This window comes from Lycorma delicatula, chromosome 9 (genome assembly GCF_047948215.1).
Source record: "Lycorma delicatula isolate Av1 chromosome 9, ASM4794821v1, whole genome shotgun sequence".
Lineage (NCBI taxonomy): Eukaryota > Metazoa > Arthropoda > Insecta > Hemiptera > Fulgoridae > Lycorma > Lycorma delicatula.
The window spans coordinates 107,570,337-107,585,748 of record NC_134463.1 but is presented as its reverse complement, the minus strand read 5'-3'; the positions used below and the strand labels follow the sequence as shown (position 1 = coordinate 107,585,748).

The window sequence follows — 15,412 nt, the reverse complement described above, 5'->3', positions numbered from 1 at the left end:
ATGCAATTTCTGTTCCTTCCACATCATTAGCTGAAACACCAGGTAGTAAAATTTCATTTAAAAAGTTAATATACCTCCATCTAAAAAACAACTGTTTATTTGGACGTTATGACAAAGAATTATTTATAGCGGATAAAATTGCCCATTGATAGATGCATCATTAAAATGGTAGCTATTGATTTCAACCTTTGTCACTAGTTGAAAATCCTGGTATTTTTAGAATACGCAAGGAAATTGCAACTATTGTATATGCCACCTAGTAGGAAATATTTATCATGTATAATGCTACCAAAAATTTACTCTGAAATATCAGAAAACATTAAAAATTAGTTAAAGTCAATAAAACATTTTTCAGTATTTTTCATTTTTTTGATATTTGGTCAGCCGATAACAATAAATCGTTTGTTACAATGACTGATCATTTTAAACACAGCAACAAACTGCATTCAACTGTACTCATGACTCGCAAAATATTAGTTGTTCATACAGGAGTAGCAATTGGCTCTATTTTAAAAACAATCTTCGAAGAATGGAATATCACCAATAAAATAGTGACAGTAGTTGCAAACAATAATTGCAATAAAAATGCGATTAATGAACATTTAAATTTGCATTAGCACACCTATGTGAGGCTCACAGCTTAATTTATCTGTGCAAGATGCTGTTAAAAAGAACAAAATGTTCTCAGATTTATTGAAAAAATGCAGTTATCTTGTTTCACACTTTAAACATAGTGTTACGGTAACTAGGAGGAGCGCGCGCACTTTCGCAACATTTTCGTCGTGAACAGCTGTTGACGGTCTCCCGCTTACTTCATCGTCATTCAACGACTGTCTACCGTCTTTAAACCGCTTCCATCTCGTGTATGTTGTAGTACGAAATGCGGCTTCATCACCAAATGCTTGCTCATTTGGTGATTAAAAAATCAATGAAAGATTTTTGAAGTAGAACACAAAATTTATCGCGCTTCTCTGTTCCATGTCCCGGTTCAGAGAGTAACGAAGTAGGACAGTCAAAGTATCCGAAAAAAGCCTACAGCAAAGGCAAAGGCGAAGGCTGAGTCATAAATTCACTGATGTAAATGTTTACCGAGGCATTTACATCGGTGGCATCCCAACGAGACCTGTCTTATTACTGTGAGATGTAAAAAGTTAGAGGGTCAAAAGACGACCTCCATTAAAGCCCATCAGGGCTAGCAATAGGGGGGTGGTGTGGCGACCGGAATCGTCACAAGACGGGTGTCTTCCCTTACGGGAGTTGGGATGTTCCATCTTGCACAAGGTCACATGAACGTACGTACGTGGCCGAATATAAATCTTGACTGAAGTGACCAAACGCGATGAAATTTTGTGCACACACTCGTCAGACATCGTACTACATAACTCCTTGGTTGTCCGAGAGATAGCGCTACTTGTATCGACTACACAAGTTTAGTTGGGAACTTTTCAGACATTCTGTATAAAATAGACTGAAAACTCCTTTGGAATTTTATGAATTGTATAACACGTCATTATCTGAATTATAAGAAATAAATTTTAAATACTCCTGAATATCTCCAACATCGGTTTCCTCAGAAAGAGTTTTTCTAAGACTGGGCAGCTAACCAATTTACGTAGGAATAGACTATTTCCAAAACAACCTGAACAAAATAATATTTTTAAATGGCTATTTTAACGCGGAATTTTAAACTGATTTATCTTTTATAACTTGTTTTTTCCGGTTATTTAGTTTAATAATTTTTTTAATTTACGAACAAAAATTAAAACCGTACTTTAATGTGTGTTTTTGAGAATAAAATTAATTAAAATATAAAATAGATCGTAAGCTAATTTAAAAAAAAAAATTATAAATGACAATTGAAAGTGATGGAGAACATTCGCATTTTGTTTACTTTTATTTTATTTTATCGTCTTGATATTATCCGATTTTCTAAACGAATCTTAATTAATAATTATTTTTGTAGTTAAGAAATTAGCAGTGCTGCATCGAATTTTCCCCTTTTTAATTTAAAAAAAATCAATATATAATTCTGACATCTTATTTAAAATAAAATTACCTCTTCATTTGATATCTTTTGTGTAATTAATAAAAGTGATTAAGTGGAATGATTATAGTGTAGCGATATTTTAATTCCTACGACCTAGGAATTGATAACATAGAGTTCACGGCGAGTACGAATTTAAATAATTTTTTTCAAATTAATTAGGAATACAGATAGCATACGAACGAGGTAGCGAGAAACGACGTCAGAAAATAAATTTGTTTCTGGAATTAGTAATTCTGTGTTAAAATATTCACTCGAGCGGAGCGAAAATAAAAAATAGCAGTTGAGATTCTCTCATCAGTCATATTCATGTTAGTATTAGTCTACTCAACTTCCAAATCCGAGAGAGTGACGAATTAAAAGTAATAGTAAAATTCACTTATCATTCATAAAATTAATAATACTCGCCTACATTAGTAAGTAGTATTCCAAGCGAGAACATCATTCGAATGATGCAGTAGATAATTCGAGATATCTCGAAATATTTCAATTATCGAATTGTTACTATTTTTTCAATTGAGAGATTCCATCAGTAGCCCTAAGATGTTTATAAAAAGCTGATCGCAAGTAGTACTTTTATTTTAGTTGCATATTATAAAAAAAAGGAACAGTTTGTGATAAGATTGTTTTCTTTATCAGTCGTAGCGTCTGTTCTCGTTTGTCCTTGATAAAATGATATTTTAACAAAGTAACCTTAACTTAGCAACTATGTTTATCACTAAATCACGTGTGTCTTGCCATACTTCACGTCAATGTGTGTGTTTGCTTTTGTTATATTTATTTTTAAGCTAGTGATTTATTCAAGTGCATAAAAATTGCATCTATCTTAATAATTTTAAGACGCTGTAATAAACGTTGGTAAGTTGAAAATAATTTATTTACAAACCCGTTTTAAAAATACCTAATGAATTTTTTTTTTTATAATACATATGTAAAAGGGATGTTCCTTAATTCTGTACAAAGATTGTTCATTGTTCTATGTATTTCCAAATAAATCGTTACATAACCTTCCGTCCCTTTAATCTTTGTCATTTATTAGTTGTAAAAAAATTAAGGAAAATAACTTATTCAACACCTAAATATATCAGGAATTAAGCGTTTTCAAATGAAAATTAAGAATAATTAATTTTAGTATATCTAAACATAATCTAATTTTCAGTTCACTTTTTTATATTGTAAAATTTACTGAAAAAAAATAATTTCATGTTTTCCTACCTAACCATTTTCAAAATTTAAAGTTTAAGTGGTTGTCATAAATATTGCGAAAGAAAATTTTTATTTAATTGCTTTTTTTTAGTTGCAATGTTAAACTACAAGACACAAATTTTGTAATTGCCTGTTATGTTAAAATTTATTTTTAAGATGACAAGTGTACATTTTATCAAATGTAAAGACAACAGATCCAACTCATTATGCTGATAAAATATTTTACGTATATGAAAATTGGATTTCAATTTCTTGTCCAGTAGTTGCAGTTTATTTTTATTTGGTATTTTTCTTAATAATAAAGTTATCAGGATTATGTTGTAATACAGTTACTATGCTAATATCTTTATTTATTATCTTTTGTTTTATATATTTAATTTTTGTTGGTGATGAATGGATGAGTAAATATCAGTTAAAAAGCATTTACTTAGAAAGAGGTAAAAGATTCATGAAGGGAATTATAACTACTTAGTTATGCAATGGTGTAATTTACAAGATTACATGTACAAAACAATGATTTTTTTTGTTTTATCTCAAGAAAAGATTACATAAAATAATTATTTTTAGTATGGAACAAACATAGTTGCTTACTCAGATCCAAATGCTTTTAGTTACACACAGAAGATTTTATTGACTAGTGCTGCTGTGTTTTGCATTGTATTCAGAATGATGTAATTGCTGGTTTTTAATTCAAGTTGAAAGACATCTTTAGAATGTGGTAAAATATGCATCAATTTGTAATTATAATTTTTCTTGTTTAGTTATTATTTTAGATTATATGTATTTTTACGTATATAAAATGTTGAGGTTACTGCTTTGTTATATTATTCTGTAAAGTAATGAGTCAGTATTACTATGTAGGATTTCCATTCACTTAATATAACTTGTGTGAAAATGTGTTCTGTTTGCTCAACCTAGAATTTTTATCAGTAAGAACAATTTAAATTGAATACTTATCCCATATAACATGCACCGAGACATTCACTAGTTGTCCTAACAGATATTCTGCAATGTTCACTTACAAATTGCATTATTATGGGAATATCCGTAGAATATAAATTATCCAGTCCTGATGATATCTTAGGGAAAACCTACAAAATATGTATGGGTTATTTTTGATCTGGTATTTATAGTCCTAAAGAGAGCTGTCATCTAGTTTGAATATTCCTAGAACATCCTCAGGTGTATGAGATTTGTACCCTATAAAACATCTGTGAGACATCAATTGGATATCAGTATGAATTATGAAAGTTAAGTTATATTTCTTTTAGATTATGTAACTGTAGAACCTATGAATACTAGTAAATACCTTGTGAATTGTACTAAATGGTTAAAATAAAATCAGTAATTTTTATGTTTCAGTAATTTACACACTATTTTTAGTAAATTGCTGACCATTTAAAAACACTTTAATATTTGTACAACTGATCTAGAACCACAAGAAAAATAATTAAAAATTAAAACATCCTTCAAAAAACAGAGTAATATAATGCAATGATATGGTGTCATTTGGCAGGATATGGTAGAATTTTGACTACAACATTCCTTATTGAATGAATATAGCCAAATGAATCTGTTATGAATAAATCAGAATTGAACATTTTTAATACCTATCATTAAATTAAATCGTAATTGAAAATTTGTAATTATTACCATTAAATTAAATTATAATGTACATATCCATTTAGTCGACAAGAAAAACTGTGTTTAAAATATTTTAAAAAGCTAGTTGTGGTTTATTGACTTTTTTAAATTGACAGTTTAAAGGTGCATATTATTAATCACCCAACAGTTTTATATATTATTAAAAATGCATCTTGCCTTATTTATATTTTACTTAAAATAATAAAAAAGAAAAGGTTGAGGCTTATGTATCTTGGAAAATGAATGTAGATGTATCACAAATTAACCTGGAAGAATGTCTGTGAATATCATGAGATATTCACCTGGAAGACATATCAGACATTCATCTGATATGTCAGATGAATATCAGTGAGACATAATGCATGTTTCAGTATAATCAAGATATCCTGCACATTCTCATAGCCCCTACTGAATATAACATTTGAGTTTTAGATATCCTAAGGACACCATGCGCTGTACGGGATAGAACGTTCTGTTGAATGTCTGTGTCTGGTACACACCATCAAGCTCAGATGGCTTAAGATTTATCACAGTTTGTTTCTTTGATCTGAATGCTACTTCATCATGACTTTTCTTATTTTGCGAGCTGTTTAATAGAAGTGAAAAATACATACATCACACTACTGAAATCAGATGATATCCAAAATGCGTAAAGTAAATATGCATATAAATTTATGCAATGAACTACTAACTCGTGAACAAAATTCATAACTACTGGATTCCTTTAAAAATTAAGTTTTAGAAAGAACCTGTAACGAAGACCAATTAAACTTGCTGTTCTATTTCAAAGATGAACCCCAGTGCTGAATTAGTTAAAAGTGATGTACATTGATAGTTAAGGATAGCAAATAAACATAATAATTAGTGAGTAGTTACCTGGACAATGAAATTTAACATACAAATACTGGCTGGATTGAAAACTGTTTTATCCAAACAGATTTTCCAAATGTGATTAGATTTCCAATACGTATCCTCTCCTTTGCATCTGTATATTTATCAAAATTAAGTGTTAAATTACCAAGCATCATGTATAATGAATTAAGACACGTGAATTAACACGTTGTAGAGCTTTTGAGAAGTTCTTGCATCAGTATAAAATAATTTTGCAATATTTATATATTCTCCTGTACTTCCATCTTCTAATAGTAACTGTATTACACCTCATTAGACATTTTTATCAGTAATGCAATGATTCTTGTTTTAAAAAATAAGTTTGCAAACAAAGTAATTTATTGGCAGAGAAATGTAGATGACAGACTGCCATAGCAAGGCAACATTTTCCTCTTATGAACAATTTGATATAAAAAAAACCCACCACAAATTAAGCTCCTTATTAACTATCATACCTAAGTAGATGTAGGCAACCTGGCATGGAATATTAATCACTTGTAAATATAATACAAATGTTCTCAATAATAACAAAAATGATATGCTTGATTTTCTGGAGAAAATGAGGAACCTCTTTCACTGAGCTTATACATTGTTGCACATCAATCTTCTGAGTCCACCAAAATGCAGGTAATATTGTATCCTGAAGAGATATCTTCTCTTCATTCTCTATAAGGATTGTTGTATGATAAAAATAAAGTTTTATAGAGAATGTGACTGGTGCTGGTTTTTTCAGGTACTTTACATGCATCACAGTCATAGTGAGATTAAAATGCCCTTGGACATAAACTGTGTTGTTAAGTATTAATTTAACAAATACTAAAAGTGTATATGGAAAATAATAATAGTACAATTATCCACAACAATTCAAACTGTCCACCCAAACGTAATCTCTGAATTAGAACCATAATTCACTGACTAACATAATCAATGTGCTTATCTTAGCAGATCAAATGAAAGAAATGTTCACAATGAAATAATAGTTTACTCAAATGACAAGTATTATCCTACCCTACTAAACAGTATTTGTATGTATGTCTGTCTGCCTGTGTGTGTCCGTCCGTCTCCCTTAGCTTAACACCAGTAGTCCGAGTGATGTCATTCCGTTCAACAATAAGTAATAATGTGCTCAGATAACAGGCACCAGAATGTAACAATCACTAGCAGAAAATCCTGATTCATTAGTGCATGTCTCATGGTGGTCAGGTGTATACTTGTTAAATATTATATATTTATTACTTGTACTTGTTATTATCTGTATGTGTAATATATATTTATTTCTTTAATCAATATATAGCGAAATATATTTTTTTTTATTTATGTGATTGTTTTTCTTCATTAAAATAATGAACTATAACCAAAAAGTAATTACTCAAATTAACCATGATACAACTGGAAAACTGTTTCTTCTGACCATCCTTCATCCCTTTTCTGATTTTATTTAATTTTTTTATTCATTATTTATCAAATATTCATTTTAATTACAAAAAAGTAAGTAAAAGTGTTACCGGTAACACTTTTTTTACTATTAATACTGATGTGACCAAAAAGAAAGTGCTAGCGGATATTTTGTTTTGAAGTTATTTTGGTTTTAGAAAGTGTGGTGATAACCCACCCTAAAACTTGTTTCCCAATGAGGAAGAACAATGACAAACCCAATGGTCCTCTTCAGGGCTGGTGTTTTAAATATAATAAAAGAATTGCCTCAAGGTTTTTGTTTATATGTTTATTAATAAATTTTGTGTTTTTGTTTGTCTGTTCAGTTTTTATATTTATATTTTATAATAAATTAAATTATACTACATAATATCATATTGTAACTTACCCTTTATCCTTATTTTTCCTTTTTTTTCTCTGAACCCCCTCCAAAAAAAGTTCAAACTCCGGCGCTTATACCTAAACTGATCCAAACTAAATTTAATTGGGAAGATTTGCTGATATTTTTTCGCTTTTCGTTGATTAATTTTCATTACTCAAAAAAAAATAAATTTTTACACAAGAGCTAATCAATTTTGGACACATAATAATCCCATTCCGAGATACCGCTTGCCAGGGTAACCTGCCCGGAGAGCCTAGCTGCAGAGGGTGTGCTGTAGGCATGCCAGGAGAAGCTAGTTATTTAATAAATTTGTTTATGACTTGTAGTAAAATGGCATCTGATATACGTACTTTTAAAAAATTGATGGGATGAATAATGAATAATTTTATAAAAATTTTAAAAACTTGCTTTATACTGTGCAAAAGTTCATCAGTTGGCAATGTCAGAAAGAATTTTAAATTAAGAATGCAAGATTTGAGGACAAACATGAAAAAAAAACTTTGTGAGTTAAGGAAAAGCTAATAAAAAATTTAAATATGTCAGTTTATAATGGTCTCATGTAATATTGTATTTGGGTTGCCTTATCTTATTCTAATTTGCAAAGAATATTTAAAATTCAGTACAGTGCTATTAGATCTCTGTTAAATATAAAACAGTTATTTTAGGCAGGTGTTTGAATCATTAAATCTACTAACAGTTCCAAGTTTGTATATATTTAAAACAGATATATATGAAACAACTTTAAAATTGAATGATGAATTCTTGATGATAATAATAAAAGATATAAAGGCAATATTCACATTAATAAATAAAATTTAAAATTATTTTAAAATGCCCTATTGTACATAAGCACTAAATACTTGGGACATAGACGTAGGAGACTCAGAAATTTCAAAGTAAAAAAATAATAAAAATATATATGTTTCGTTGTTATTTTCTCTGAACTAGTAAGTACTATTGTGCCTGTTTATCTGACAAGGAAAATTTAAGCCTATTTTATCATTGCAAAAAGTATGTTAAAAACTTCATCTAACATTAGTTTTGAAAATGTATAGAATTTTTTGAGTTGAACCTCTTCAAATTTCTTGTTCACCAAGAAATCTTTTTAAGATACTTGTTAATGTTCCCAGATTCTGATTGACAGTCTAAAACAGCTATTATCTTTTCCTCACTGATTGAGATTTATGCCTACCTGTTCTTGAAAAAATCATAAGAGAAACACATTTTTTAACATTTCCTTAAGTTGTAAACTGACATATGAGTTGGGGGGCTTAATGAAAGTGATCACTTTACTTATTCTTTGTTGGATTAAAACCACTTGAGTACCATGTTTTCAAGGCAAAAAAAATATCATTTTACAATGAATAACAGCACTTCCTTTTATGAACATAAATTGTATCTTGTTTATGATCAGCTGTTTTGATGGTATATGATGCATTCTACAAAGAAATATAAGAAATGAAAGTGCGAAAATTGAAAACTGTTATGAAGCTTAATAATATTATTTTTTTCACTTGCCGCCTTGTATTTTCCATATTTAATACTTAACAGTACTTAACAATACTTAAATTTCTGCTTCATTAGAACTTTTTATGTGAAATTAAATTGAAAACAAAATTTAAAATTAAAGAAGCATCTGTATCATCTCATTGATATATAAATCATCAATAAATTAATTAATAAAATCAATTTATACATTACAATAAAATAAATTAACGTACAACATTTGAAAAGACAAAAAATAGTTTTTATATCTTTTAAATCGTAATACTATACGTGTAAATATTCCAAAAAACATTTTTTGGACTGATTATAAAATTGCTTCTAAAACTAATATTAAAATAATGACAAATTTAAACTGTAATATTTATAATAAGGTAGGATTTTATTATGTAGCATTTAGAAGCGAAATTAAAAAAAAAGATTCTCCATAGGACAAACAAAAATTTAAAAAAAAATATTTTCAGGAATGTTAACCATATAAATAAAATAAACTGAAATGTAATTGATTGATTAAAAGTCTACAAATGATTTTCATATTATTTGGAAAATTAAATGTACATTTTTTAAGTTTAGAAAATATGATGTCGATATTAGAGATAAATAGTAACAAATCTTAATCTCTTATTCTTGAGAAAATATATGTAATCAAAAATAGCAATTAAAATTACTGAACCAGAAAAACTTGAACTTGATAATTGGATTAGAGAAAAAATACATCTAATTTAAATTAGTCATGTAACTGTGACTGATTGGAATAGCAGCAGAATAGTAGTTAATTGTATAACAATGAATGAAATGGTTATGTATCTCTTTATAATTTTAATATTTTAAGTTAGTTTTAATCTACTTTCACCTACAACATTCTGATGAAGCTGAGTGCTTAATTTGAAAGAAAAACAAAGCAGCAAATGAAAAATAAAAAAATGTACAAATATATTTTGCTTGCAAGTTTAAGGTAAACCTCAGAGGCGAGCTCTCAGAACCATTTGAGATCAAAGCATGACTGCACCAAGATAATGTGCTCTCACCATTATTATTCAACTACATTGTAGAAATGGTTGAAAATAGGCCGAAAAATCCAAACAAAATTTCTTGTTTTCACTGATGACTTGGCACTGCTAGCAAATGACATCAACGAAGCTAAATCACGAATATTAGAACTTCAAAACATTGCAAATAAAATTGACCTCAAAATATCATTTGAAAAGACAGAAATTATGCCCCAAAAACCAACATGAAAGAAGTAAACATAAATGGTAATAAGTTCAAAATAGCAACCCAAATTAAATACCTCAAAGAAATAATAACAAACAACCTAAACGAAAAAACCTCAATCCAAATAATAAGAAACAAATTAGCTAAAGCTCAGAAATTAACCTATTACACTTACAATAAAAAATGACTATCAGTAAATGAAATATAAGACACTACAACACAGTTATAAAACCAAAAGCCACTTATGCAGCAGAAACTCTCTTCCACTTGAACAAACAGTCAAAGACAGACAGACTGTAGAAAATCAAAAGAAAAACTGGAAGAATCTGCATCAATAAAAAGTGCCAGAAAAACTGGCAGTGGTGGATTGTGCCTGATAAAGTCATATACAAAGAGTTAGAACCATCACTGATACCAAGCTAAGAGGAGACTAGGATTCTTTGGATGTATCATGAGCGTGCAAGATTCAAGACTTTTGAAATGGCTAATACAGTACAATTTTGACTTGAAAAACACCAAGATAAATCAGAGGAAAGAGAGGATGTGAGGGAAATTGGCCTTACACCAGAAGATACCACAGATAAGATAAAATTAACAAGAGAATTAAGAACAAAAACACTCACCAGAAAAAACCCGTAACATGAACATTTTCAACACTAGAAAGGGCACAAAGATCAGAACGTATGAAAAAATACTGGGAGGACCACAAGAACCAAACAGTCCTATCGAAGGGACTTTGATAATGGACTGGCTGAAGTTGTCCTATCCGATAATAAAAGCTGATGATAATAATATTAATTTTAAACCAGCACTCGCATTTTTCAGATTTTAATGGCCAGTGACTTTTTCACCACTTTTATAAAAAAGAATTAAACAAATATTTTAAACTGATCAATTTATTTGGCACATTTGCGGTTTTTATGGTTTGTATATATTAAAAATTTTAATCAAGGTAACTTTTTATATGTTTATGTTGAATATCAAAAGATCTAGTGGATCTCTGTTCCCTCTCATAAAAAAAATATTAGTAACCCAGAAACATTAAAAAAATGTTATTAATAATATTTATTTATATATAACCATATAAACCCTAAGACTTGGGTATGGGATATGATATGTAAAATTTTTGTAAAATGCTAAGTCTAACCAGGATTCAAATTTAGTATATTACAGATGAAAGAATACTCAAGATATTTACTTAAAATATTTTAATTTTCATTCCATAAATGTTTTTGTGTAAAAGAATATTCGGTAATTGTGAACTTGAACACCCTCAACCTTAATCTTTTTCAAATTGAAGTATGTTGAAAAATATGCTATATAATTAATAAAAATACAATTCGGAAGAGTGAAATTACCTTAGTATTCTTCCTCAGAATCTGTAATGTAGTAGCGTTGTTATCAGCCGTTTGGGCAACGCCATCATATAGTGAGGATACAATGAAGCTGTCTACTGGCCACCCAAATAGGTGAAGTATGTATATAATTTGTATATTTAACGTTAATTAGACGAAGTTGGCTAGCGTAAGTTATGTTTGATTAGGTTTTATTGATATAGTGCGCGTATGTCATTACACGGAATCAACATAATTCAATCAAACATAGCCTACGCTCGCTAACCTCGTACGATTAACGTTAAAAATAAACATTATTTATAATAAGTTATACCATTAGGTGATTTTTTTTTTTTATACGCAAACAATTGGATTACAGTAAGGGTCCCGTGTAACTTGATATTCTATTTTTATACACCCTGTAAATCCAAATTACTGTTTCAGATCTTTTTCCCCAAATCAATTTTTACTTAAAAAATTTACTTTACAAGATATATAATATCTTGTAGAGTTAGCTACACCAGCTATCACACACGCCACCTTATTGCCTATCATACAAAAGTATATTCTTCTCGATACAATAATTGTTAGCGATTGCTGGAAGACATATAATTGTTTGCAACACGAGGGCTATCAATATTTAACGTTGAACCACAAATATAATTTCATGCATTCGGACACGGGAGCTCATAAACAGACAATCGAGCGTGCGTGGCGAGAAGTGCGTTCAAACGTTGCTCGGTAGGAAATTGTAAGCACCGCTTGCGCGAGCATCTCGCCGAGTTCTTTTTCAAAAAAAATACAGGGACTACAAGACCCGATTACATCATTTATGGTCCAGTCTTCCTTCACTGTACCCTGACTATGGCGGAGTTGCCCAAAACAGCTGATAACACTATAGCCATTACAGATTCTGAGGAAGAATAATGACGTAACTTCATTCTTCCGAATTTTGAAACTTGTAAATTTGAAAAATATTAAGGTTGAGGACGTTCAGGCTCACAATTACCAAATATTCTTATATATATATATATATTGTTTAAAATATATTGTTTTGGTTTTTTTAGAATTTCATCTTTATGATGATTGAAATCCACAGTGTATGATATTAATGTAACTCAATTCAACATCACTTCATTGTTATGGACGTAAGTATAATATTACCGTACGTATTTTATTTTCATTCACATTCAGTAAGCAAATTAGTAAAGAAAGAAGGCCAATTTTATCTTTGAAATCATATAGCATATATAAATTCTAGAATAATTTATTAGGAAAGGGACTAAATTTTCCTGATAAGCATCAACAGTCCTCTCCTGAACCGTACTAGATCTGCTGACATTAAAGCACATAAATTCTATGAAGAGCAGTTATTCAAAAACTTCTCTCGCATAACATGCATATCTTCATATCTTGAAAAAGGTATGGAAAACCACAAGAAATGAAGGATCAGAGAAAATGGTTTTGAATAAAAATAAAAAAAGACCTGCCTGAGAAGGACTGCAAATGATATAAAAAACCACATTCAGAAGAGTACTACTATTTCAGGTACTATCCACATTGTGGACATCCATTTGTCCATAATCCCTCAGCAGATCAAGATTGAATGAGAATAGCAGTATATAACTGATCCATGATTTTATATAAACTAGCTTAAATATACAGAGTGTAAAAAAAAAGGGTAGCCAGCTAACCAGTTTCAGATTCCATGAATCAAAATAAACAAAAAATATTCTATGAAAAAAATTGCCATATCCCTTTCAATTTCATTATGTCTGCCAATCTTGGATATTTATTAAAAAAACATACTTCAAGATCAGATGAGTAAAATATTTTGCTCACATATTTACAACTCTCTCTAATAAATAAAATAAATTGATGTAAACACATTTTGCAGATTTCAAAATGCCAGTAACATCAGTTTAATTTTACAATGTCAAAATATGTTTTTACTAAATCTTACATTGTAAATAAAATGAGATATTATTTTTAAAAATCAGTCGACAAATAACCAGGTTATTACAGAAAATTAATGATAATTCCAGATTTTATCATCATTATTAAATTTATATAATTTTAAGTGTCCCCTCAAAGGTAGAAATATATTGATTTTATCAGATATCTTTGTCCTGCATGACCAATACATTTTTCAGGGAAGTAATCATCTAAATATTGGCAGAGAATTTATGGTAGGGCTTCATCATGCATGAACCACATATTTTTTCTAGTTACTAGAGAGACTTCATCCAAATAATTCGATCGGAAGTTTGCCAGGAAATTGTAATAATTCTTGCCGTTCAATTGTGCTGGAAGGAAATGTAGATCAATCTGTTAATCGCCAATGATACAACCACAAAGATTAGATATTGAAAATGATTGCTGAAACCTTGACTGCATAAATGGCATGAGGCTTTTCTTGTCCCCGATGATATTTACTGTGAAAATTGATGTTTTCATTTCAGTTGAGCACAGCTAAATCAGTCAACTTATTGGAGTGAGTCAACTTAGTGGATCAATTTTTGTAAAATTACTTCATAAAAGTCTGTTATGGCAGATTGTCATTGTCATTGATGGTTTGCTTTTTTTCTACTTTCACATATAGCTCATGGTTCCCCAAAATTATCCAAACAGACATATGAAGTACTTGGTTAGATAATACAATCCTTATTATATTGTCCTCAGTTATTTGCTCAGTATATTCCAATACCTGTTTTTCCAACTCCATCATTTTTGTCCTTCACGATCTTCCTCAAATATGAATCTACGAAAAAAGTTTTCATTTCTCTTAACATTTCATGAAAAATTAAAAATTTTCATTATTGGGAAAATGTTCTACATACAGATGGCACAATTCAGCTTGATTGCAGTCTGCCATTTGAATATGAGAAGACTTTCATTTTCAAAAAATAAAACACAAGGAAAGAAAATCTTGTATTAAAAGAATTTAACTGTTAATCATTTTCAGAAGTAGAAAGATATATGGTAACAAAAATAAAAATAAAACAAATTAATGAAATTTAAATAACTGATTATTGTTACTAATACTACCGCAACACAATAGTTAATGCAACAACTTATAATTCCACAGTGGTAAATTAATTTTAGCCAATATTGTTAAATTAAATTTATCTTATTATTCATTAAATAATTATCAATTAAATTTCTTACTAATAATTTAGTAATAAATATTTAGAAATACTTACTATATTATAATTCATTAAACTGATTCAAGTAATTTTTTATTGCTGGTGGATATGAATTCAGGCTAAAACTTATCATTTTTTAAAAGTAACCCAATTGTTTGTTGTAAATTGTTTTCATAGAAAATGTTTTGTTCATTTTGATGTATAGAATCCAAAAATAAATTGCTGGGTACCCTTTCTTGTTACACTAAATGTACTGCAACAGATTACTTTACCTTCATATACTCGTGCTAGGAAGTCAATTGAGATAAGCCTCAGTCCTCTTTAAGAAAAACCATTGATTATCTTCAAACTATGTAGTGTGTGAAAGTATACAATTAAAATATATAAATTATGTAGTCAAGATCCCCATCGGAGGATTTAAACAATAAAGTTTTCTTAGAAGGAGATATTCACATATATCCAAGTATTTCAATAAAATTTTGCCTTTTTGAATAGTTTTGCCTTCTCTTAATTCAGAAGTTAGACCGATTTGAGATAAGTTTCATAAAACATATCATACGTAAATTTTATTAGAAAGAACAAAATTTAAAATTAAGCCAAGACAAGATTTTAT

The 15,412-nt window shown here is 29.2% G+C and overlaps 1 protein-coding gene across 3 annotated transcripts in view; it reads left to right on the top strand.

Moving 5' to 3' along the window:
- The first annotated feature begins 2,508 nt into the window (after positions 1-2,508).
- DhpD (guanine deaminase) overlaps positions 2,509-15,412 on the top strand; it is a 46,893-nt gene continuing 33,989 nt past the window's right edge. Inside the window, exons 1-2 of one of the 3 annotated variants that reach the window (XM_075375522.1) lie at positions 2,509-2,902; positions 12,721-12,801. In XM_075375522.1, the coding sequence (XP_075231637.1) occupies positions 12,796-12,801 (6 nt within the window). In that variant the 5' untranslated portion in view covers positions 2,509-2,902; positions 12,721-12,795. Of the gene's footprint in view, positions 2,903-3,830; positions 3,969-12,720; positions 12,802-15,412 lie in introns of those variants that run through there. The other 2 variants (XM_075375520.1, XM_075375521.1) reach the window with 2 other exon arrangements.